General features: G+C 42.8%; 1 protein-coding gene across 2 annotated transcripts in view; it reads right to left on the minus strand.

Annotated features, from left to right (window-relative positions):
* ANKRD10 (ankyrin repeat domain 10) overlaps nucleotides 1–27,154 on the minus strand; it is a 47,127-nt gene extending 19,973 nt beyond the window's left edge. Inside the window, exons 1-3 of one of the 2 annotated variants that reach the window (XM_040336221.1) lie at nucleotides 26,879–27,154; nucleotides 20,061–20,213; nucleotides 12,610–12,701 (exon numbers count right to left, since the gene is read on the minus strand). In XM_040336221.1, coding sequence (XP_040192155.1) covers nucleotides 12,610–12,701; nucleotides 20,061–20,213; nucleotides 26,879–27,082 — 449 coding nt within the window. In that variant the 5' untranslated portion in view covers nucleotides 27,083–27,154. The remainder of the gene's footprint in view (nucleotides 1–12,609; nucleotides 12,702–20,060; nucleotides 20,214–26,878) is intronic. The other variant, XM_040336222.1, reaches the window with a different exon arrangement.
* Between the last annotated feature and the right edge of the window lie 234 nt (nucleotides 27,155–27,388).

Below are 27,388 nucleotides of genomic sequence, written 5' to 3' on the forward strand. Positions count from 1 at the left end.
GGACCAGGAAAGGTCCAACCGGGTTTGCCGGAGCAGGGAGAAAAGGGGGGGCCATTGTGATGCAATTGCCTATATATGCTCCAGTTTAATTCTCCCTGCTAATTTAATGCTGTGGGTTACAGGTAACAGGTGTTCATGTGTGATTCATCTCTCTCTGTAAAGACTGTTCATATGTTAAATAAGGCTAGCTTTTGAAAGGCCTTTAATTGTGTGACAACGCTGTCTACAACCTAGTGATGCTCAGAGGTGTTACTAGGTGTCAAACTGGATGCAGACGAAACGTCTGCCTAAGAAACTCAGGGTGTGAAGGTGGTTTGTTGTTATGCTGTTTAAGGAATGTGCAGTGATTAGACATGATGATTATCAGTCGGTGCCGACCTGTCTAGAATGTTTTAGTAATTAGCCTTAGTGTGCGATTAGGGGGGGGGGGTGGAGATTTCATTGTTGCTTGAATGTCTTGGACTGTATAAAAAGCTGAGAAGAAAACTATTAAAGTCTGTGTTGTTCCAGCAGTAAGCTTGTCTCATGTGTGGCTTTCTGGGCGACTCCAGGAATATCCCTCCTCGTGGAATATTGGGGTGATTTTCATTATGGGAAGAAGGGAACGTTGACGGGGATATCATTGTAATACCGTCACAGGTATTTACTCGTTTTTTAACAGAATCATTACACTATTCTGTCTGTCTACCTTGCAGACATTAATTTTAGGCAAAACATTTTTTTCTTTACAACTCCTTTAAGTATCTCGGCCTCTCAAGCCTTAGCAAATAAGCCCCGCCACATTGCCAGTAAGAGAAGGGCCCCTAAAGTTCTGTGTTTAGATGTGGAATGTCTAGAAATAACAGATGTTGTTGGAACTGGTGAAAACCTTTTCGCTGTACATCTGCGTGTATCCACCGCAGATGGGCAGCCTGGTACTGCTTAGTACCAAATCAGTGGAGGCAGGCGGTACAGGCAATGTTAACGAAAATTGGTATTGGTTAGTGCAATGTTGCTTACTTTTGTGAAAAGTAGTCTCACAGTTCTCTGCGAGAGTGCTTCCAGCGGCAGTGGTGTGTGGAAGGCACTCAGGGAGCCGCTAGGAGGAATCAGAAATGACAGACATGGTGTAAGTCTCTCCGTATGTTGGTGTGAGGAGGTGCGGCTGAGCAGTGGTTGGTACATGGCACGTGTACTGTCTCACCCACTAGACCTCATGTGAAGGAAGGGCCTGGAACAGACATAGCAGTAGTGTGAATTCTATCCGTCACTCGCAAAGATGTGCAGTTTGAGGTACCCGTAGACACTCTGACAGGAAAGAAAAGTGTTGGTAACTGCAATGAGAAAGTGAGTAAGACCCCATGCACACATTAGATTTTTGTCTTTAGATTTACCAAAACCATATAATATGAGGTCAAACCTTATGAGTTTCAATTTGTATGCAATCATGGTTTTGGTAAATCTGAAGACAAAAATCTGCAGAAAACCAATAGTGTGTATGGGGCTTAAAGCCATTTTAAATGTTTTCTTGTTACTGATATGGTGTATGAGAGGCACTCTAGAGCACTGTCGGACAGCTCAGAGCTAGTGGTTGAGGTACCAATGGACACAGATATGGTTAAAGAGCTTGGTGTGGAAAAACATTTGTTGGTAGGACAGTCGCTATTGGAGAGTTTGACAAAAGGGGGGGGTAATGTCAAAGGAATGTCCCATAGGGAGTAACTGCTTGCCTGCAGGCAGTCCCTCGACAGACAATGTCTTAGCAAACTAGGGGACAAGAGGTCCTGCTGACGATAAGGAGTTAACTAATCCATTGTGGAATGTTACTATTGATGTTAAACAGAAGGATGTGGTGTTAATTTCATATAGTTTGGTTGCTAAGCGTAACCACACAAGGGTTAGTGAACCTGAAAAACAGATGATGTTGGCTGATAGAAGTCAGTCCCTGACAGGTGTCGTGGAAGTGGGTCCCCAATGGTCCCTGGAGAGTAGGTCTGGGGGAAGTAAAAATAAATTAAGGATCCAGAGGCCAGAAGGTATAGAAGAGAGATTAGTGGGAGCCCACGGTTCAGGAAGACGTGCGTGTGGAAACAGACCTGGAAGATGATGTGGATAGAGTGCCCCTTTTAGAAAGAAGGTTGGGCAGGTTAGGACTCCTGCTGCTGATAGTTGCCGAAACAGGGGGGGGGGGGATATGTGGCAGTGGGATCCTGCGCTACCTGGAAAAATGCTGGTTTACGCCAGATTTTAGAGAGACGGGCACACTGATTGCACAGCTGTGTGCTGGGCTTTTTAGTGGTTACCTGATTATGGGTCAAGGCCCCACCCAACAGACACAAGGTCTGTGCATGGGAGTCAGGTGGACTCCCATTCCTCTGCAGGGGTCAGAGGCTGCATGGGGCAGCCAGAGCATGCATGTCGGCAGGAGGCAGATGTAGATTGTGACAGCAGCAAGAAGCTGATCAGGAGTAAGCTAGGAGAGCGCTTGACGAAAACTCTTTAGGTCTGAGGAGCAGGCCTAAAGCAGCTGTGTGGCACGAGAGTAAGCCAGGAGGCTGAAGTATTTTTATTGTGCAACATACAGTAATGGTGGAACCCCCTGCATGGGCTACTGGGGTCTTTTGTGAACTTTTTCAATCTTTTAAATAAAAGTAAGCTACCAGGCCCTTAAAAATATAGTTTTGGACGGGTGCACTCATTGAAAACACACCTTCCACTTCAATCTAATCACCCCAATCTTACAGCACAGTCTGTGGGAGACAGAATTATTGTTGGTTGGTAGGGGGATCAAAAAATGTACTCACTAAACTGCAACTCCGTTTATAACATTTGTATCGTGTGGCTTTTCTGGATTTATGGTTGATATTCTGTCTCCATCATTGAAAATACAAACATAAAAATTATAGACCCTTAATTTCTTTGCCCACTTACAAAATCTGCAGGGGATCAAATAATTATTTTCCCCCACTGTATATATTTTCTTGTTCCAACTTTTTTTTTTTTTTTACATTTCTTCAGTCGCTTCCCTGGTTTTTGGTATGGGCCAAAATGATGTCATACATCCCACTAGTCTCCACCTGTATTTTTGTTTTAATGTGAAGGGAGAAGGATCTTTATCAGCCAAGCACACCCTCCTGTATGTATGCCCGAGCTAAGGGCAGATATATTCTAGGATGTAAACGGTACATAACTCATAATGGCTACAGATAGAAATGCTAGTGTTGTTCAAAGTGATTTCTGAACAAAAAGCATGGAGACAAAAAGTTGGATGGGTACGTTTTCTCTGAATATTAAAAATAAATGAGTGTTTTCAGCTTTTGGTGCTCAGATACAGTTTACATCTGCTTTAAACATAACATAAGCTACTTTGGCCAGGGTGTGTTAAAATAAGAATACTGTAAAATGAACTTACAAAAGATTGGATATACTATCTTTGGATATCCTATTTAAAAAAAAAAAAAAAAGATAACAGAAAAATCTCTCTAGCCATCAAATGCATTCAGAGAGTTGCCAATGCCATAATGTCGACCTTTATTCCTGTTGTGCAATTATCCTAAAATCTGTTGTGACAAGATTGAAAGTTGGTGCTTGTACAAAAACATCAAGACTGTAGCCTCTAGGCTTTTATTCTGATGCAATCACCCCCTTCAAGCACTCCAGTAATACTTCCAAAAACAAATAAAATTAATAGTTTAATATTACTACCATCTCAGCACACTACTATACAATTTTGGCAGGTTTAAGTGATGTTCATTGTACAATAACAGAATGAACAGGAGGCGACGGGCAGGTAGATAAGATTCATATGTAAATATCCAAAAAGGTGCTTGACAATTAGGTCTGCCGTAGTTTGATACAATTTTTTTTATAATAATAATAATAATAATAATAATAATAATAATAAGTTCCCCAGAATCATAAACAAAGATATAGGAACAGAGCTACGGCCAGGCTAGCCATTATCTTTAGAGCAAAACCTAGCATTAAAAGCCACAAGAAAAAAATAAACCCACTACTGCCATTAGTTGCAATTGTCATGTTTAAGTTTAAAAAAGTTACAACATGTACAGGATTATGTGAGATGCCTACAGTTCTTAAGCTGTATCTGAAAACACAAATAAAAAAAAAAAATTTGGAAAAAACATGAGCTTTCAGCACAACTAGATCACAGAAGTAGATAAGGAGTTTAAATCCCCTAAAGAAATATACAATGACTTGCATGGATGGACGTGTTAAAAGGAATGAAGCCAGTAGGATTACAGAATAAGGGGAACTAACTGCTCTCATAGGAGCACTCCTCAGAATGTATTCTTAAATTAAAACATTTCATCTCAAACAAAAGATCACAATTAAAATTACAAAGTAAAAAAAAAAAATTTTTAATAAAAAACACACTGTAAATTTGTATTTAGGACATGGCTTTATTACATGGTACTTAAAAACTATTGCAAATGTGTACAATGCCATCAGACAATTTAACTCAACTGTCACATCCTATTCCTCAAAATAATCATTAACTAGCCTCCCTTTAACTATTGTTAGTTAATAATATGGCTGAGTCTTTATATTAGGGTAACATGCATGCAATTCTAAAAAGTCTATAACTGAATTCCTAAAGTAGCATTAAAACCAATCACCGCAACAAATACCTCAACAGTATGCCTTGTGTGCAGAAAGGAAGCGATACTGAACACTCATTGCCACAACTGTAAGGTTTTCGGAGAAGCACCTGTGGCAGTTTCAGCAGTTTCTATTTGGGATGCTCCCCTTTCTAGGATTACTTGAAAAAATCAAGTCAATTCGAATTACGTAGCTGTAAAACATCGACATGTGTAGTTTTTACAGTTTTAAAAATACGTCTAATTAATTTAAAGAGGGACATGGCAGATTACAGAAAAATAAACAGGTAACTGATCATGTAAGGGATCACATATCTGCAGCCAACATTAAAATTTCAGTTACATCTACATACACCCAAAAAAGTGTGCTGGAGCCCATGTCAAATATAGATTTATATTTAAAGTCAACTGATCAGTGTAAAAGTTTATTTTAAAAACCCATTTATTAAAGGGATGTTCGCTCCAGAAGTAGCGTCTATCAGCTAGGTTTACATGGTCTCTGAAAGGGAATGGGTAGAGTATGGTAACAAAAACAAGAAGTAAAATTGTACTAAAACATCACATTAGCAGAGTAAAATATGAAACACGGTCTGTGCATTTTGACATTCAAATGGATTTAGAAAGCATGTTTTTAATTCTATACCAATGCTGCAAAACACAACACGCCTGTCATTACATTCCTAGAACACTGAAATATCTGGGTCAATAATAAAATGACTGAACTTCAGGAGAAAAAAAAGAGCCATTTGCAAACGTAGTACTACCCAAAGAAAGAAGAAAAGAACAGTTTTAAATATTCAAAAAATAAAGAAAAACCCTTATACATCCCAACCTTTTAGGGCTATAGCCCTTGCAATGAAGTGAAAAAGCAATGTCACACTTTAGAGGATGGTAACAGTATTAGAATAAGGACGAAAAAGCTAGGCTTAATAAAATGGGGATACAAAAAAGTGTTTTAGGAGGTTAGACTGATAGCCAACACCAGTTTACAACAGCTAAGCGCTATGAAACACAGGTATGGATTACTGGTGACTGCAATTTTAATAACCTTAATATCACCTAAAAGAAGGAGAAAAAAAAAAAAAAAAAAAGACGAAGTAACAAGTCTTAGGCCTTGTTCACATGGCATTTAACTCACAACTGCAACAAGAATCCAGTGCATTACTGTGGATGGATTTATAGATGGAGGAAGATCAGATGCAGATGTACAAAGCAATAATGGGCCGACAGTGACTATAGCCGTCTGGATAAAAACTGCACATGGACTGATCACCTGCAGCTAGGGACAGATGATAGCCCCTGAATAAAAGTTTTGCCATACCTGTGACATAAATCCCATGTGAATGAGGCCTAAGCCTAGAAGCCCGACTGACAAGAGCTATACTTAAACAGGCGAAAATGATCAGCAAATGATCAGAAAGGGTGTGATAAAAGCAATGTACACGTAGAAAATGGATTAAACAATATGGGATTTAGGAGAGATGGCTGCTGAACAATGTATGAAATGTAACCGTTGTTTGAGGCCCCCCAAGGCTCTTAGGTCGAGTCATGTGTAAGAATTTTACAAGTAGGGTTATCCCCTTCATAGCATGCAATAGCTTTTGTTTTATATCACCCATGTTATACAACTAGTCAGCAAAGGCTACATTGAGGCCGCGTACACACGGTCGATCCAAACCGGTGAGAATGGTCCGACGGGCCATTTCCATCGGTTCACCGCTGAAGTGGCCTGACGGTCTGATGTGCGTACACACCATTGTTCCAAAAACCGATCGGGTCAGAACGCGGTGACGTAAAAACACACGACGTGCTGAAAAAAACGAAGTTCAATGCTTCCAAGCATGCGTCGACTTGATTCTGAGCATGCGCTGGTTTTGAACCGATGCTTTTCTGTACTAACCATCGGTTTGGACCGATCGGTCAGCGGGCCATCGGTTCGATTTTAAAGCACGTTTTAAATTTTGGACCGAAGGACAACAGACCGATGGGCCATACACACGGTCGGTTTGGACCGATGAAACTGAACTTCGGTCCATTCTCATTGGTTTGGAACGACCGTGTGTACACGGCCTAATACCACTGTCTTCTAAGGCTCCTAAAATCACTACAGGTACAGAGAAAATAAAAATATATTTTAGGTGTCTAGCTCATAGCTTTGTATTATCAGTAAATTTGAGTTATAATTATAACGTTTTTTAAAAAAGGAGCTAAATAACTCATTAGAAACTATAGATACTTTAGGTCATATATGGGACATTTGTAAAAACAAAGAACTAGGATAAATGGGACATCCAAGAATATAAAACTATGGTATCAAAAGGCTTAATGTACCAGTGTAAACTGTACATAAAACAAAAATGGGGAGAATGTGAATTATGCGCAAGAAAAAAAAAAAAACGAACAGACATTTTAAAAGATAAACTCACATCTTACCCAAATCACTTTTGGAAACTCAGAGAATGTCCTCTGAAAAAGCAGGAGTACTAAAATGTGAGGCAAGAAGAACCATCAGATGGTTGATGTAAACCAAGGTCTAACGGGACAAACTTCAATATATATTTTACTAGTACAGCACTTTCTAAATGGGATGAAAAAGGTACAAAGTAGGCAGCAATGAGATACACCTTTAGCACTTAATATTTTGTTTTGTAAAATAGTTAAAGAGCAATGCTAGGCTAGTAAAAACACTATAGAGGGAACAGTGCCAAATGTATGAAATCTGGTCACGTTATCTTAATGCAAGCTCGAGAAAAACCAGTGCAGACAAATTTTAGACTTCTGGTTAGGGCTGCAACCTCTCTTTGTGCACTCAGAGCGAAACACTGGAGCAAGATGTCAGTAACGTGCCAGCTTGGTTGTTTTCAAAGCCTAAAATTATAAGTCATTCAGGAGATGGACCATGTAGCACTCTCATAACAAGGTGAACATCTGGGAGGTAGACCCTGTCCCTTTCAATAACATTTTATGTTATTCCCCTTTCAATTAAGTGACAAGATATACTAAAGTAAAGACTATACAGATATGCAGCAAAGTGTATAGCACCTCCAAAATACTAAAAGGTTTAAAACTAACAGAAAGGGGGAACAAAATAAAAAGATAACGCTATATAAAATATGCTGCTCTTGTGGATATATGCAGGTTAAAGTGGACCTTCAGTCATTTTCTCAACTTGCCATCTATTACATCTTCTGTCTTTGTTGTTTTAACTTTGGATAGTAAAACTTTTTTTTCAGCCAGTATACCTTTTCTTTATCGTACTATTGCACATAATACACGGCACAGGGCTTACTGGCTTTAAAGCATTTTACTCTGAAAGTCTGGTGGCTGACAGAGGGATACGACTGCATGCAAGCTGTATGGGTGTTGGATACAGGCATTAAGGCACGCCTACTCAGCATCAGGCTGAGCAATTATAGTGGCATAATATTCATTTGCTGGACTAGAGCTCGGCAGTAGATGCACTGTATTAGTACCTCTGTTTTTTGTGCTTAGGACCAAGTTTTCCCGAAGTAGAAGAGGGAATAGAGCAGGGGGGAGCGCAAGGGCGCCACAGTCAGGGTCTGACAGTACCATCCTCCCCTGAAAGACCTGAAGCAACTGGCCAGTCTGTTCCGCCTATACTCTCAGGTGTTGTAGCTGCTTCCAACATTTCAGGCTCTGCATACGTCACTAAGGACAATTTGGCTTCAGCATTAGCTGGCTTGGAAGGGAAGATAGCTGATATGCTTGCATCTTCTTCCCAGGATGAGAGAAAACGCAGCAGATCTATTCTCCTGCCCTTGACCTTCCAGTATTGGAACAGGAATGGACAGGAGATGCAGAGTTACCTTGGGGGGGGGGGGGATCAGGGAGGATTCAGTATCTGAAGAACCTCTCAGCCTCGCAATCTCAAAGATTGTTGATTCAATCCCTTACGGAATTGGCCCGTTCTGGTTATAAGTTACCCCCAGCAGAGGCAGCTGAAGTTCCTTTTCCTATTTGGGTTCTCTAAGGCCCCCACAGGGTTCACATACTTTCCCTGTACACCCAGTGCTGGAGTGGCTGATATATGCCGACTGGGATCACCCAGATAAGCATTTCCTTCCTCCTAAAAGGTTTTTTCTTCTTTACCCTATGGAAGTAAAGTTTACTAAAAAGTGGAGTTTGCCAGCAGTAGATGCTGCCATCTCCCCTGTAAATAGGAGTTTAGCTTGTCCAGTGGACAATGCCCAGATATTTAAGGATCCAGACGATAAAAAAAAAAAAATGGAGTCTTTGGAAGGGACCCGAGATTTAGGCGAGCTACCAAGAGCCTTACGTTTTGCAGTTGACGCCATTAAAGACTATTCATCAGGCGTCAATCCGACAATGCCACAGCAATGTCCTATATCAATCACCAAGGGGGCACCAGAAGTCACGCAGCCCAAAGGGAGGTGAACCATGTTCTGACTTGGGCAGAGGAGCATGTACTTTGCCTATCTGCAGTCTTCATTACGGGGTGGAGAATTGGCAGGCGGATTTCTCGAGCTGTCAATTGTTCCCGGGAGAATGGTCTCTACATCCCGAAATTTTTCTGCCTATATGCCAAAAAATGAGGTACCCCGGACATAGATCTAGTGGCATCCAGGTTCAACAAGAAGTTGGACAGCTTTGTGTCAAGAACAAGAGATCCACTCGCATACGGGACTGATGCGTTAGTGACCCCGTGGGATCAGTTTTCACCGATTTATGCGTTCACCCCAGGTCCAGCTGCTACAGTGACTTCTTCGCAGGACCAAGGAGGAAGGGAAGCCAGTAATTCTAATAGCCCCGGCATGGCCCAGAAGATCCTGGTATGCAGAGATCGTAAAGATGGCAGTAGGGGATCCATGGACTCGTCCAGAAAGCAGGGGCCGGTATTCCATCCTGCCTTACAGTCGCTAAATTTAATGGTTTGGCTGTTTAAGGGGGTAACTTTCAGGTTCAGTGGCATCTACCCTGATTAATGCAAGGAAGCCGGCTTCTAGCACCATTTATTATAGAGTCTGGAGATCCTATGTTTTCTGGTGTGAAACCAAAAGACAGCATGTCATAGAATTTGTGCCTTCCTACAGTTGGGGGTAGAAATGAAGCTAGCCTTGAGTACAATCAAGGATCAGGTCTTGGCCTTGTCAGTGTTTTTTCAAAGGCCGCTTGCTTCGCAATCTTTGATCCGGGCCTTTATACAAGGGGGTGGCTTGTATAACTCTGCCAGTTAGGGCACCCTTGTGCCCATGGGATTTGAATTTAGTCTAGTCAGTTTTACAAAGACATAATTTTGAGCCGATACACAATATTCCTTTGCTTCTTTTGACAAGGAAATTGATGTTCTTAGTTGCGGTAACCTCTGCAAGAAGGGTATCAGAATTGGCTGCCTTTTCTTGTAAAAAGAGACATATTTAATTATTCATAAGGACAAACAAGGTGGTGTTGCATCCTCACTCAACCTTTCTGCCTAAGGTAGTGTCAGGTTTTCATCTGAATCAGGATGTCTCCCTGCCTTCCTTTTCTCCCAGAACCTCGTTCTGCGGGAAAAAAAATTACTACATTTTCTCGATGTAGTGAGAGCAGTCAAGGCCTATCTGAAAGACAGCTCAGATACGGAAAACTGATGTTTTGTTTGTGCTGCCAGAAGGCCCCAAGAAAGGGCAGGCAGCATCGAAATCAACCAATTCAAAATGGATTTGTCAGGCGATTGTCCCGTGATACATGATAAAGAAAATAGGATTTTTATAACAGCTTACCTGTAAAATCCTTTATTTGGAGTACATCACGGGACACAGTGGTCCCTCCCCTCTTTTAGGAATGGATATATATCTTTGCTACAAAAACTGAGACGTACTCCCTGTATGGGAGGGGTTAAATAGAGGGGGACTTCCTGTCTTGAGTGCACCAGTGTCCCTTCACCTACAGGTGGCGTATAACCCCCATAGTTATTACTATGGCTGCTCTGTGTCCCGTGATGTACTCCATGAAAAGGATTTTACAGGTAAGCCATTATAAAAATCCTATTATACAGCCCACTTCCCGTTTGTTAATACGCCTAGCCTTATGACATTATGCACAGCTCTCACTCTTGTGAGAATTTGCCAGGAAGACGCAGGGGTGAGTCAGAGGGCCAATGAGAGCTGCAGGGCTGGAAGTGTGCCTCTGTTTAAATCCTGGAAGTGAACAGGCAGCAGCTTCAGCTGCCCAGTTAAAAATGGATGCAGCCAGACTTAGTGGAGGGAGATTTCTGCAGCATATTTGGCAAGTACTGAGTCACATTACATATAAAAAAATATGCAAAGTGGTTGGAGGGAAGCTTCAGAATGGCAAATATGTTTTTATTACAAATAATGCGAGCAGACTGCAGTTCCTTTTTAAAGAAACCAAATGATAAAAGGATTTATCAGCTGCAAAACAGCCGCATCTTAAATAATGGCTGAATTTAGTACTGAATACATATAACAAAGCTGCATCTCTTTCCATTTCATGTCAGTTCAAATTATTTTACATTACTTTAAAACCACAAAACTTTATAAGGGGAGACATTTTAGTGCCTAAGTGATATGCTAATTGCAACACAATTGCTATGTAATAGTGTTTACCCATCTCCATTTAGGCACTGTAAATCAATTACCTACATATTAGGATTTATTTTATTTGCAGGGAGGGACATATGCACTACTGTTAATAAGATTAGTGCTTTAAAAAGGAATATGCTTCCTTTCAGTTGGAAAACACAACACATTGTCACTAAAGTCATGTTATATTTTCAGTTTTAATCTGCAGCAAGCCATGCTGAAAAAGAAAATGTTGAATAAGAGCCATATTGCTTGGAAGGGATGACATCTTGTTTTAACAAAGCAATACAGTAATTAAACAGTATTCAGTGGCAGGATCTTTTTTTTTTTTTTTTTGAGTAAAGGTTATGGTATGGTAAAGGGGGGGAGGGGATAAAGTGTTCATTTTGTGAACTGACAAGGGCAAACAAACCTGTCAAGTTCAAGAATTGGCTCTACATTTTAGGCAATTTCCAAGTCAGGAAAGGGAAAACAGCTGTATGAGCAATAGAGATCTGGTTCTGGGCCTCTGGCCAATTTTCTAATGCCATTACATCAAGAATGACTCATGGTGACCCTTTGGAGTGCTATATGTTTGACTTTATTTGTAAACCAGTGGTGCTTAATTTAGATGACTACTTTATCACAAAAAGCATGCTTTCCATGGTATGCAACTTACATCAGATTTGCCTCCCTGCACTACAGTGAGATGATAAAATGTAGGGGCTGCGACTTTAAGCATTGTCACTGCCGATTCACAATCCTGTAGCTGGTCAGTAGACCCCTGGCCACATCCAATCCCACCCATTGATTTCAGAGCTGACAGCACCGCTTTGTTGCTGAAACCCTCCCACTGCGAGCTGCAATTTTCTTAATATGAAAACAAAAATGGAGGTTTTTCTCTTAGTCAGGTAAAGGTAAAGGAAATTTTTGTTCACGTTATAAAGCTTGCACATCACAGTGACTAGATTTGGTAATAGTTTAGACTGATAAAGAGGTGCATTTATTTGTACCTTAAAACGCAAGACAATTTACAAAACAAAAATCAAGAATTAAAGTTGTACTCATTTTTATGTTTTGCAGCATTACAAAGAACGAAAACATGATTTCAACCGGAGTAAAATTCAACTCCAGGGTTTACAAGTTGTATGAAAAGAGAAAACCCATTTCTGAACCTTCAAGACAAAATGGTTAAACAAAAGGTAAAGCAAGCATACAGAATACAACAATTATAATTCAGCAAAATGTGATAGATAACTGTTTGGCATATGAGACTATGTGTGCCTGTTATATAGTTAATGTTAGAAGCATCATGCATTATATTTAAACTACAGGTGTGGGTTTAGAGATTGTATGGACTACATACATCCCAACATGAGTCCACTCACTTGTAAGTGTTATAAAAATGTATGTGTAATGTTTAACTATTTTATGCAATGCAGAATAGAAAAAACAAAAAAGGCACATACTCTATCTGCCCTCCATTGGACACAAGGGCCTTAAGGCAGTCCAAACTACCAGCCCTTGCTGCTTTGTGTACAGGGGTCTCACCTACGTAGTCCTAGAAAACAGAAATCAAAGAGGTCAAAGGCAATATTTAATGGAAATGTAGCTATAAACACGACAAGCTCATTAGGTACACCAATAACTATTAGAAAAATAAAATAAATATAAACTATTAATTTACATTCTGTTTGAGGGAGTTGTGGTAGGACGTACAGATGTATACTGGCTATCAGTTACCACCTTGTTAGTGTTAAATGTTGCTATATAGCAGCCATTTGCATCTTAGTGTTTCTAGAGTGAACAGATTTTCCCTTTGACGGTGCCTGCAAAGTTCTAGGGACATTGCCACTCGGCAGCACAGCACCAGTGATCTTTCCAGCCATCTGCAAGGGTGGCATTCTGACCACCACTGTGAGAGTGAGAGCGAGATATATTTTAGCATTTTTCCCACAGACCCTTATGAATTGGTTTAAAATCCACCGTCAAGGATGTCCTTCAGACTCAAGAACAGAAGGATGGATCTAAAAATTAGAACACAACACAGTGCAGAAGTCCAGCTGTCCTGGAAGACTACTGGAAATAGTTACCCACAAGACAAACTTTGGATTTCTCCCAGTCATCTTCCAGGACAGCTTTTGAGACTATAAAAAAGGAATTACCAGCCCAGGGTGGGAAAACTGCCTGGAGGACCTTCCTACCAAAGGCTTGATAGTAAATCAAACCAATAGTGTTTAAAGTGGCTTTAAAGCCATAATTTTTTTTTTACCTAAAAATTACTCACCTGAGCCCAATCTCAATCTAGCAATATGCACAAGAGCAGCAGCTCTCCCAGTGCGGCCTCTCCTCACTGGGCAGATTGATAGCAGCAGAAGCCATTGGCTCCTGCCAATGAAACCCTATGACGAGGGGCTGATCCCCACTGTCTAGGTCAATAGACGCAGACAGGGCAGCTCGGGAACAATACCACATGAGTGCCGCCATAGAAAGCAGCCAAGGACCAGCAGAAGAGGATCAGGGCTTCTCTGTGCAAAAACATAAAAAATTAAGTAAGTACAGCTACACCCCAAAAAACACAGAACCTTTACATTCACTTTCAAAAGTTTGAATATCTTGACCATGTAGTCGCCTGTTCATGTGTGGCACCAGCTCTCCCAGCCCTAGGAGGTCGTCAAAGCCCTTGTGGATCAACAAAAGGAGGTTATTTCTGCCATGGAAGACTTGAAGGCCAGCTTTCCCTGGTTACCTCATGCAAGGAGAACAATCTAGGTCTCCGACTTTCTGAAGCTCTTGGTTATTAGGCACGCTGCTGCCATAACATCCCTTACAGGCATTACGTTTATTTGGATCTGTGCCAGGTAAAAGTCAAACTTTAGAATTTTTTTCTTCCATGAGAAGTGATGGAGCAGGAGATTGTCAAGGTAAAGACTATTGAAAGGCTCTTAACCAACAATGAGAAAACTCTTGTAATGTATGGAACTGTTGAGAGGCTTGAGATTCAAAATTAAAATCAAAAACTTCCCTGAAGGCTTTCCGACCACAAAAACATGGGGAGTAAAATGCCAATCCCTCTGCTTTCTGAGGAACCAGGACCAAAACCCTTTCATTGACCAGTTCTCCCAAAAGACACTTCTTTTGGAAGCCTGATAACCAAATTCAAGTAAGAAGGGGATCCGAACTCCAGATTGTAGCCTCTGTCAATCAGGTCCAAAGTAAATTTGCTGCAGGTGACCAATTCCCATGTGGAAGGAACCCTTTGAGTCATCCTCCCACTGGGGCAACAACATTGGTATTGGTCAGGAGGGTTTTAAAAAAAAAAAAAAAAATCCTCCATTAGCCTTTCCTTCATGGCCGGTCCAATGTTTCTTACACCTGGTCTCCTTGCTCTCCTGACTTCATATCCGCAATGAATGAGATGAGATCGTAAGGCATGAAAAAGTAGAACCCAATTTCTCCTTACCTGTGGACACAAGCTTGCTGCAGGTCATGGCACATTCCACTTTAAAGAAACCCCCAATACAAGAGCGACACAAGGGCTTGACTCAAGAAGATCCCAACTCAGCACTGCACATTTTCTTTTTGTAGCAGCACCTCTATCCAAGGCTTTGGCCTGCAGAACACATATAAAAAACAAACTGAACAAAGTGCAATAAACTGCCCAACACTACAGTGCTCCAACCTTTAGCCAGTGTCCTATCCCAAGCACAACACCAAGGAGCCCCAAATTATCTCCATATCAAACAAGCACAGTGTAAAGTGAGCAGGCAATAAACCACCTCAGGCTTACCTGCGCAGAGCTGACTTTGGAGGAGCCTGTATTCCCTGAAGACTGAGTGGAAGCAGAGGGATCCATAGCAACTGCGCTGAGCTTACCACCAAACACCAGATGCCCTAAAAACACCCTGCCACACGAGACCTGAAACCACAGCCCCGGATGCCGTCACTCTGCCCAGAAAGGATAGGAGTACATCTTTCTGTATCCAGCATGGAACACAAAAGCTCCAACCCCCACGAGGAAGACCTCAATACCTGCCAATTTACCACAAGGCAGCATCACGGAGGACAGCTGGCAACTGGAAAACCACCACAACCATACCAACCTATACAGAAGGTCTTTGGGGGGCACCACACCATAAAAGGAAAAACAAAAAAAACATGTACAAGCTGAAGCCAACGGTTCCACAGTCACATATCTCCTCCAGAGGAAACACTAAAACTCAGGGAGATGGCCCGGAGGACCTCCTTTAAAATTTTAGATTAAAGATCAGAGGGACCTTCCAGCTTTTAATCAGCCAGTATGGTATGGGGGGTGCATTAGTGCATATGGAATGGGCAGCTTGCATATCTGGAAAGGCACTGTTAATGCTGAAAGATATAACCAGGCTTTAGAGCAGCATATGCTCTCATCCAATGTCTTTTTCAGGAAAGACCTTGCATATTTCAGCAGGACAATACAAAACTGCATTTATGATAACAGCATGGCTTCATAGTAAAGAGTCTGGGTGCCCAATAGGCTTACCTGCAGTCCAGACCTTTCACCAATTGAAAATATATGGCCCCATCTTGAAACACAAAATACGACAACCCAGGACTATTTAGCAGTTACAATCCATATATCTTTGCTCTCCCAAAACTCCAGCAATTGGTCTCAGTTCCCAGACCTTTACAGAGTGTTAAAAGTAGAGGATATGGTACATTGGATGGTGAGAAAAAAAAGTTTGCGTTTCTTGTTGAAGATGGAGATCATCAGCTGTCCTGGAAGATCATTTTGGAAAAAATTAAATTAGGTAGTAAATGTCACACCCTCACCTCCCCTGAAAGTGATTGTAAAGTCACATAAAAAAAAAAACCCACACACACACCATTATACTTGCCTGCTTTGTGCAGTGGATTTGCACAGGGCAGCCTAGACCCTCCCTCTTCTCAGGTCCCCATCTCCTGTCGATTGCCCCAACAAGCAGCTTGCTATGGGGGCACCCGAGCCAAGCTGCAGCTCCAGGTGTCCATTCAGACTATGAGCTGTGGTCCAGCCTCACCCCCTTTCTCTCCTGCTTAGCTAACTGACTTAGACAGCCAATGAGGAGGGAGAGTCCCAGACAGCTGAGGGAATCGTGGACATCGCTGGGGCTTAGGTAAGTATTAGGGGGGCTGCTACACACAGTTTTTTTATGCACATAGAATGCATCAAGATTAAAAAAAAAAAATTCTGCCATTACAAACCCCTTTAAAACCTGCTACACATTGGCTGGTTCAACAGATACTAGCCAACATTCGGCCTGTGTGTACATCAGCCTGGCTGGCTTCTGTTGAACGGGTATGCTGGAAAACGAGCAGTTGATCGGCATATCGGTGTGTTCTGGGAAAGGCAACCCCCCTGTCAGAACACAGCTCAGCGGGGAGATCGGTGTACCAACATATTATAGTTAGTACAGCAAGCGCCTTTTTTTTCCTGTTCATATCGCTGAGTTGGGGGAAGAAAAAAAAAAAAAAGTCTGTACCAAGCTTTATACTTACCCACGTCCTCACCTGATCCAGCTGTGTGCCCGTCTGTAGTGGTTCCCTCTTACAGGCTTTGCTGAGGCAGCTTAAGCCATTGACTGCGATAAAGGAGCAGGGGGTCGAGAAGTACTGTCTGTGCCACAATAGGAGGCGGCTTTCTATGGCGGCACACTGAGAAGAGGAGCCAGGAGCGCTGGCTGGGGGACCCAGGCCACTCTGTGCAATTCCATTACAAGAAACAGGCAATTATAACATAACATGTTTGTTACCCAAAAAAGCATTTTATGCTTTTTACTGGCTATGATCATAAAACTGTTGGAAGGGACCAATCAATATCAAAGATACTACAGCCGTGGCCAAAAGTGAAAAATATAACATTTTCAAAGTCTGCTGCTTTTGTGTTTTTAGATCTTTTTGTCAGATGTTACTATGGTATGCTGAAGTATAATTACAAGCATTCGCTAAGTGTCAAAGGCTTTTATTGACAATTACATTAAGTTTATGCAAAGAGTCAATACTTGCAGCGTTCCCCTTCTTTTTCAAGACCTCAGCAACTCACCCTGGCATGCTGTCAATCAATGTCTGGGCCACATGACTAACGGCAGCCCAACTCACCCTGGCATGCTGTCAATCAATGTCTGGGCCACATGATTAACGGCAGCCCATTCTTACATAATAAATGCTTGTTTTGTCAGAATCCGTTTTTTTTGTTCACCTGCCTCTTGCGAATTGACCACAAGGTCTCAATGTGATTAGGTACTGGAGAGTTTCCTGGCTATGGACCCAAAATGTCGATGTTTTGTTCCCCAAGCCACTTAGTTATCACTTTTGTCTTATGGAAAGGTGCTCCATCATGCTGAAAAAAGCATTGTTCATCAAACTGTTTTTGGATGATTGAGAAAAGTTGTACGCGGAGATTGTTTTTGTACCATTCTTTATTCATGGATGTGTTCTTAGGCAAAATTGTGAGTGAGCCCACTCCCTTGGCTGAGAAGTAACCCCACACATGAATGGTCTTAGAATGTTTTACTGTCGGCATGACACAGCACTGATGTTAACCACTAGAGTACCGGGCCATCGTCAAATGACGGCTCCACGGTTACTCTGAAAATTCAACAGGACGTCATTTGGCGTCCTGTATTCTTGCGGCCACTGGGGGGCGCGCGAGCGCGCCGGCGGCCGCGCGCGCGCGCCCGGCGCGTCCCCGAGATGCCGATGCGCGTGCCTGGCGGTCGCGATGTCCGCCAGGCACTCGGAATCGGCGGCTACAGGGACAAGACGTGGAGCTCTGTGTGTAAACACAGAGCTCCACGTCCTGTCAGGGGAGAGAGGAGACCGATCTGTGTCCCTTGTACATAGGGACACAGCATCGGTCACCTCCCCCAGTCACCCCCCTTTCCCCACAGTTAGAACACAATTTAGGGATACATATTAACCCCTCCCTCACCCCCTAGTGTTAACCCCTTGAATGCCAGTCACATTTATACAGTAATTAGTGCATATTTATCGCATTAATCGCTGTATAAATGTGAATGGCGCCAAAAACGTGTCAAAAGTGTCCGATGTGTTCGCCGCAATGACACGGTGACAGTAAAAAAATCGCAAATCGCCGCCAATACTAGTAAAAAAATTAATAAAATAAAAATGCCATAAATCTATCAGCTATTTTGTAAACGCTATAACTTTTGCGCAAACCAATCAATATATGATCATTGCGATTTTTTTTTACCAAAAATATGTAGAAGAATACATATCGGCCTAAACTGAGGAAAAAAAACGTTTTTTTTTTTTTAAATTGTGATATTTATTAAATAAAAAAGTAAAAAATAGTGTTTTTTTTTTAAATTGTCACTCTTCTTTTGTTTATAGCGCAAAAAATAAAAACCGCAGAGGTGATCAAATACCACCAAAAGAAAGCTCTATTTGTGGGAACAAAATGATAAAAAAATTGTTTGGGTACAGTGTAGCACGACCGCGCAATTGTCATTCAAAGTGCGACAGTGCTGAAAGCTGAAAATTGGCTTGGGCAGGAAGGGGCGTAAGTGCCCAGTATGGAAGTGGTTAAAGTTCGTCATTTCTTCGCCGGACAATATTTTTTCTAGATGCCCCAACAATCAGAAAGGGGATTCATCAGAGAAAATTACTTTAGCCCAGTCCTATCCCTGTACTTTCTCCAGAATATCAAGCTGTCCCTGATGTTTTTCCTGGAGAGGCGTGGCTTCTGTTTTTCTCTTTACACCAGGTCATCCTCCAAAAGTCTTTGCCTCACTATGCGTGCAGATGCACTCACACCTGCCTGCTGCCATTCCTGAGCAAGCTCTGCACTGGTGGTGCCCCAATTCTATAGCAAAATCAACTGCAGCAGAAGGTCCTGGCCCTTTCTAGAGACTTTCTTGGGCACCCTGAAGTCTTCACAACAATTGCACCGCTTGATGATCCAATAAATGCTTGATTTAGGTGCAATCTTAGGAATGCCTGTGAATTCCTTTTTGTGCAAGGCAAGGACGACTGCACGTGTTTCCTTGCAGGTAACCATGGTTAACAGATGAAGTACAAGGATTTCAAGCAACACCCTCCTTTTAAAAGCTTCCAAACTTATTCTAAACCAGCATTAGAGTTGTTTCCACCCATGTCCTCGTCAATACTGACAATGGTTTTAATGAGAGAATCACTGACTTGTCAGCTGTTTTTTTGGGGCAGGGCTGAAATGCAGCCAAATTTTTTGGGGCATTAAAGTGTTTGTAAATAATGTTTTTACCTTCATGCATTCAATGCATGAAGACCTTCTGTGTGCAGCAGCCCCCTCAATACTTACCTGAGCCCCCTCTTGATCCTGTGATGTTCATGAGAGCCTTGGCAATTTGCTCCAGCTGCTGTCAATCACAGCCAGTGAGCTAATCAAGAAACGCATGAATGGACACACAGCCGCGGATCGGGAGAGTATCTCCACAGCAAGCTGCTTGCTGTGGAGGCACCTGGCAGGAGGGATGGGCCAGGAGCGACGGCGCGGGACCCAAGAAGAGGATCCAGGCTGGTCTGTGCAAAACCATTGCACAGAGCAGGCAAGTATGACATGACATGTTTGTTATTTTAAGAAGGAGAAAAAAAAAAAAAAAGACCATACTATCGATTTAAGTTCATTTTCATGGCAAAGAGGGACTTTGCAAATAATTGCAATTCATCTGATCACACTTCATAACATTATGTAGTATATGCAAATTGGCATCATAAAAACCTAAGGCAGCAGACTTTGTGAAAATTGCTATTTGTATCTTTCTCAAAACTTTTCGAATGGCTGTACAATGAGGACAGTTGCCAGCCATAAAACTTCCATGTTTGAAGGGGTGAATCTCCAAAATATACTTGCAATAAATTTGTGAACTTTCAAAATGCTATACACACACACACATTGTCTTACCTGTTTATTTACATTAGCACCTGCTTGAATAAGCCACATAAGGCAGTGAGGATGCCCTCCGAAAGCGGCAATGTGCGCTGGTGTTTGAGCAAAACGAGTTGTGCTGGCATTAACAGAGCAACCTGCTCCAACCAGCTGGACCAGACACTCCAACTGTGAAAATGAAGGATAGCATTAGTTCAGATAAAACCTGGTTTTACCAAGCTCCTACACATGTATTTTGACAAAGGTATCCATACTCAAACTGATTGTTCACTAAATGGGTACAGCAGCAAGTGTGCTTTTTTTTTACATCAAACAACCCACAATAAGCACCGTCTCTTTGCGATTAACATTATTAAAGCATTATTACCTGACTCTAAAGGTGGGGGTACATAGATCGAAATTCAGCCGGCTTAGCAAGTATCAGCCGAATGTTCAATCCGTTTGTGGCCCTCCCTGTTCAAAAAAAGTCAATGGGTACATTGACTTTTATCTAATGGCCACGCAGGAAAACTTATCGATCAGTACTTGCAGCCCCTACTGTCAGAATAGAATGCCACAGCATGGAGGATTCCTACATCCACCACCCTTGTGTGGATAGGGGAATCTTTTTTGCTGGCTGAATAAGAAAAAATTAAATAAGCATGCATGCCTAGATTAATCCTACTGCTTTATTCAAGTAAAGGTATTGCACCTAAAAACATGCTGCCAAATGATTGCCTAAAGAATGTTTTGCAGCATGTTACACCCGTATTTTGGGTATAACATGCAACATGCTCCAGCACATGATAACCACCCCCTCCACCCCCGATAATCAGGAGCAGATGGCTTGTAATTCCTAATGAACTGCGATGGCGCTGATGAGGGCACACGCAAGGTTCATTCACAGGCCCTGCAGTTTTCAAACAGACACAGGCTGAAAGCTGCAGGGCTTGTCTGCAGGTGGCTGACTTTGCAGATAATGTGTGCGCAATGCTTTGCAGGACCCTGCAGGAAAAATGTATAAAAGTACGTTCTTCCTGTAATATGCACAATTAGTATTTTTTTCCCCCAAAAGCTGAACTTACCCTTTAAAAACTAATAAGATTATGGACTGCATTACACGACATTTTCATGCAGCACAAATTCATGGATATTACTTAAGTTCAAAGTTGTGCAACCTGTGATCTTAAAATTAAGATACTGGAAAAAACACAAAGTTTTTACACAAATGAAATACTTAGTGCTGTTTTACCTGCAAAAGGCTCTGTATTTCTCTTCATCCAATCCTGAGATTACACACCCCCCTACTCAGCACAGGCAGTAGAACACCACCACTTATAGCTGAGGAATACAGTGGTGTCCTCCAGTTCTATAGCTCCAGTCTCCTGACTGGACAGTGAAAGAACAGGAGCAGACCGATTGGTCATCTCTCTGCTCTTATCACTTTTTTTGAATGCAGCATCCATGATTGGCTCCCATTGCTGCTTCTCCCTCAACCAGTTTGAATGCTTATGCACAGGGAAATACAAGAGACAAAGACCAATTCGTATTTAGGCCTCATGGGACAAAATCCTTGGTGCCGTCTGGTATCCAGGCGCTGCCTGTGTCACATGCAGCCACCAATACAGGAGAATGGTTGCATGCAGTAATGTTTGGTTTAACGCCAATTAGCATCTACATTGTCCCCCCCCCCCACCGCATGTATGGTGCTTCTCCACAAATGCCAGAAAGTGCTGAATATTTTATGCCTCTGGGGCACATAGGAGCCGCTAGTGCCACAAATATATGTATAGAGCTGTATTAAAGTGGTTGTTAACCCACTTCTATTGCATTATCCCACCCTCTCTGCACCATTATCAGAAGTTTACTTGTGGCCTGTAAAAAAAAAAAAACTGCCTGATTCTACCTGTATGAGCTCCGCTCCGGGCACTCATCTGATGGCTCTCCCCTGTTCTGTCTCCAGCTCATAGCTTCAGTGGGCAGGGCCAAGCCCTCCCGCTGACGTCAGTCGGGGAAGAGATGGAGAGAGGAGACACGGCGCTGAGCCGCCTACAAACAGCTAAGTGTCCGGAGCAGAGCTCATACAGGTAGAATCAAGCAGTATTTTTACAGATATAGGGAAACTTCTGATAATGGTGCAGAGGATGGGATGATGCATTAGAAGATATGAAAGCACGTAGAGCAAGTGGAGCGGAGGGGGGGCGGACACATTGTACAAGCAGAGAGGGGAGGGGGAGAAGGACACAGGAAACACACAGAAGAGCAGGCTGCGGCTGACGTCATCACGCAAATAGACCACAATGTCAGGGGCTCAGCAGCCATGATTATCGTGGTCAGTTTGCAGAGGGGAGGGCATAGCTAGGCAGGATCAGCCAGGTATTTCAGGTGATACAGGGGTCCAAATGACACAGCACAAGAACTGTGCTGTATAAAATGCTTTAAGGGAACAGAATTGAACCAGCTTGCCACAGCCTCATTAAAGTTTCACTAAAGGCAAAATGGTTTTGTTTTGGAATAATTGAAGAGGAATTGAAACCCATCATGTTTTATTGGTGTCTTTGCCCTGTTAGGACCCTTTCACAAGGGTAGAACGATCAGGTCCACCTGTCAGTTTTTTAGTTGGACCCAACGGGACCCTCCAGTCTCCTCTATGGAGCAGCAGGAATCAATGGACATGTGTTGGTTTACACCAGCTGACATCAGATCCGATCTGATAAAAACCGACAGATGTTCCCCATCTGGCAGCTCAGATCAGATGGCAGTCGGGTGTAAACGGACAGATGATCCGCTTACGTCCAACTGTCCATAGAGGAGAGAGGGCTGTGTCCGCTCTGCATAAGTGAAGCAGACATGAACCAGCCATCCTATTGCTCAGTGGTAAAATTCCTAACTGAGCAGGTGGGTGGCCTTAGCGAAATTCACCCCTTCCATTTGTCCTGATTATCATTATCATAAGTGAACCTATAAGAAAACTAGGGCCGAAACAACTAATCGACAAATAATCGATGAAATTAATCGATTAAAATTTTTATAATCGATTAATCGGCCAGTAACATAATGGGGTTAAAAAAAATCGAAAATTAGCCCTTTATAGCACAAAAAAGCAAATCGCTACTGTAAATATTACTTTCACTGTCCCACAATAAAAAAATGAACCCCTTACAGTAGCGATTTGCTTTTTGTACCCATTTTTGCTTTTTTTAACCCCATTGTTACTAAACATCTCAGGCCTGGGTCACACCTCTGTTTTGGTGCTTTTTGCAGAAACACACTGGAGTTCATTTACATGTTTTCCTATGGGACAAGTTATCCATGATATTTTTTTCAGCAGCTGCGTATTTGGAAAGGGCAAGGACTTAACGCAAAACTGTGCCATTTTGTTTTTTTTTGGTTCAATATAATTCAATGGAGAAGCTGCAGAAAAGCATGTAATGTGTTTTTGCGGCAATTTGTGTTTTGTAATCTTCCCAACAACAAATTGGCCCCCAAAAATTTAAAAATGCCACTTTTTTTTTTTTAAGGCTATTGTCCGATTAATCGAAACAATAAATCGGCCAACTAATCGATAGTTGCAGCCCTAAAGAAAACCTAAAATTTGAAAGCGGAGCTCCGCCGTTTAAAAAATATTAAAAGCCAGCAGCTACAAATACTGCAGCTGCTGACTTTAAACATATGGACACTTACCTGTCCTGGAGGCCAGCGACGTCTGCAGCAGAAGACGAGCAATTGCTCATCTATCTGCTGCCCCCATCGCCATCCTTGGTGAGGGAATCAGGAAGTGAAGCGCTCCGGCTTCACTGCCCGATTCCCTACAGCGCATGCGCGAGTCACTCAGTGCCGTCCTCACTGGTTTCCCGCTGTGTTCTGGGAGCCGAGGTTAAATCTTCCAATGGGAACACTATTTTTTTTGACATCCCGGGATTCCCTCACTCTGTTTTGGCTATGGGACAGGAAGTGAAGGGAAATATCCCCAATAGCAAAACACGGGTGATTTAAACCTCTATTTCTCCATCCAAAAATGATAAAAAACATTTTTGACTTTAGTGACACTTTAAATGGGTTGTGTTTCTCAGCAGTACCATCTGCCAAACTTAACAGGGTTTCATTTTGCCATTGCTCGTATATATAGTGCTTCGTAATAAAAAAATTGCTCTCCTGAACCTTATCTTGATGCATTTAAAAGGTTTCAGCCAAGTGTTTCTTTTCCTATCTTTCCTCCAGACTTTACACATTAAGGGCCAGATTCTCGTAGTTCTGCGTATCTCTGCGGCGGCGTAACGTATCCGATTTACGTTACCCCGCCGCAACTTAGACGGGCAAGTGCTGTATTCTCAAAGCACTTGCTCCGTAAGTTGCGGCGTAGCGTAAATCGGCCGGCGTAAACCTGCCTAATTCAAATTTGGATCAGGGGGGCGTGTTTTATGTAAATGTACTGTGACCCGACGTGATTGACGTTTTTCACGAACGGCGCACGCGCCGTCCGCGGAAATGTCCCAGTGTGCATTGCTCCCAATACGCCGCAAGGACGTATTGGTTTTGACGTGGACGTAAATTACGTCCAGCCCCATTCACGGATGAGTTACGCAAAATTTTCAAATTTCAACGCGGGAACGACGGTCATACTTAACATTGTTACGCCGCACTTAAGCCACCATATAGCAGGGGCAACTATACGCCGGGAAAAGCCCACCGTAAACGGCGTAACTTTACTGCGTCGGCCAGGAGACTTACGCCTGTCGGATCTAACAGCTATCTATGCGTAACTGATTCTAAGAATCAGGCGCACAGATACGACGGCGCAACGCAGAGATACGACGGCGTATCTGGAGATATGCCGTCGTATCTCAGTTGTGATTCTGGGCCTAAGTTCCTGAAGTCTCTCCTGGTGTGTTTTATCCCCCAGACCTTTCACAAGTTTTGATACCTGTCGCTGAACTCATCAATATCTTTTTGTAAGCGAGGTCTTCAGAACTGGACACAGTATTGTAAATGAGGTCTACATAAGGGAAATCAGGACCTCCTGCTGGTGATCCCTCTAGTGGTGCATCCTAGAATTGCATTCCCTTTTCCCACTGCCTGATCAGTGTGGGGAAGTTTAGCTAGAGTTTGACTCTAGTTGCCATACACACTTCTGTTTTAATGTAGAACAGGCGTGAACTAAAGTAGTTGTAAACCCTTCCATATACTAAGCGAACTGACTGGCCTCAGGAGATACAGAGAGATAAAACAAATCCTGCTACATAAGTTGTATCCGTTTATCTGCAGCCCTCTCTCCATCTGCTTAAAGTGCTAAATTCATAAGCTTGTCTTAGAGTTCAGAAAATGGGGGCGGAGGGCTGAAGTTACAAGGCACAGAGCTCAGTGAGGAGAGAACTCACAGCTGATTGGAGGGAAGACACACAGCCTCTACACAGCACACAGGAACAGAGCTGAGGCTGTCAATCAGCTGGCGGTCCCTCCCCTGTCACCTGTTTTCCTTTGGCGCTAGGAAACCTCATCAGAAGTGAGGCATGCCGATAGAGAAAGGAGCAGCAGACAGATATTACACTTAGGGCTCATTTACACTTGCTTCAACTTTAACACACATTATTATTATAGAGGATTTACATAGCGCAAACAGTTAGTACAGCGCTTTACAATATAAAAGGTAGACAATACAAGAGGGCCCTGCAAAGTGTAAACAGGACTGTTTATTTATAAAAGCCTGTCCAAGCCTTGTTTTGATGCAAGTGTAAACAAGCCCCAAATGCTCTGTATTGAGACAAGTACACACTATAAAGTGACTTGTTCATAGTTCATGTCTGAGGTTTACAACCACTTTAATTAAAACAATTAAAACCCCCACAGTCAAACGGCAATAACTAACCTTTCCGATCAATTTAGATCCGATTCAATCACACTGATCACTCAGCCAGGGCAGTAAATGATTGATCATGTGGCACTGTTCAGCACAACTGGAATCATTTTGTTATTGATCAGAATATGAGATTACAGTGGAAACAGGGAAGCAATTGCAATCATATTTTATCACAATCCACTTGCTCATAGGTGTGCCATATTGATAGAATGGGTTGTGGACTAGAGATCAATTATTTCTTACAGAAGAGATTAATCCATTATTGAAGTCTGTATGACCCATGTAATTGTGTGCTAGAGAATACAGTCTGGCTGGACAAGAAAACAAAATAGCCCATCCCCCAAAAAAATAAAATCACTAACTTGAAACACAAAATGCTTTCCTGTATTTGACATGCTACCTATTACAGAAAACCCCAAATCAACACAAACATCTCATGTTTTCAAAGTCTGGTGAGACAGACATGACCCCGTGATTGCTAGCCATGACTATGCCCATTACTCAGCGTCAGTAACAGAGCGCTCTTCTGCGCAGTCATTAGATTATAAATAAAGCTGGGAATTTATATGAACTGTCTGCATGCCTCACCGCAACGGCTGCGCTCTAATTAGCATGCCCCTCCCAATCTCCCCTTAAACCACACCCTCTCCCTTAGTCCTCACTATGCCCCTCCCCGTCTCCTGTCTGTTCACGCCAGATCCTGCAGTACACCCACCTTCCGCAATTAGCATACCCCTCCCCGTCTCCTCTGTGTGCCCGCCTCCTCGTCTCTACTGCCTATCCTTCTGTAGGTGAAGCCACTCCCCAAACATTAGCATACCACTCCCACTCTCCCTCCTCTCTTTGTCTCCGATCCCCGGGCTGATCGCCCCGCCCTCTCCACTATCGTGTAGTGGCCGAATAAAATGGCGCCAGCTCCTCCCACTTTCCATCTCTTCATTGATATGCCCGAACCCCAAGTCCCCACTCCCGCCGCCCGCCTGTCCCGCTTGGTCACCTTCCCGAAGTGTGCTGCCCAGTGTATGGGCGTCCAGCCGTAACAGGAGTCTTCCTTGCCGAGCTGCTGAGCGGTGTTCCCGGGCGGGCCTTGCAGTAAGGAGCGGAGGCAGTGAAGGTCTCCATCCCGACAGGCTCGGTGAAAAGGAAAGCGGAGATTCAATACCTCCTCACTGGAGAAACCGGCCTCCGAGCACACCGACATGACTGCAAGCACCCGAACACACACACACAACACTCACACCGGGGCTGGGGGTGGAGCTAAGCTTTGCCCGCCTCCTATTGGCTCACTGCCGGGGCGGGGACACACCCAGCATGGCAAATGTATACACTCCGCTTCTATTCCCTCCTATAGAAGATCGGAGTGTGTACATTATACTGTCACATGGCAATGTATACACTCCGCTTCTATTCCCTCCTATAGAAGATCGGAGTGTGTACATTATACTGTCACATGGCAATGTATACACTCCGCTTCCATTCCCTCCTATAGAAGATCGGTGTGTACATT

Source organism: Rana temporaria, chromosome 2, assembly GCF_905171775.1.
Source record: "Rana temporaria chromosome 2, aRanTem1.1, whole genome shotgun sequence".
Lineage (NCBI taxonomy): Eukaryota > Metazoa > Chordata > Amphibia > Anura > Ranidae > Rana > Rana temporaria.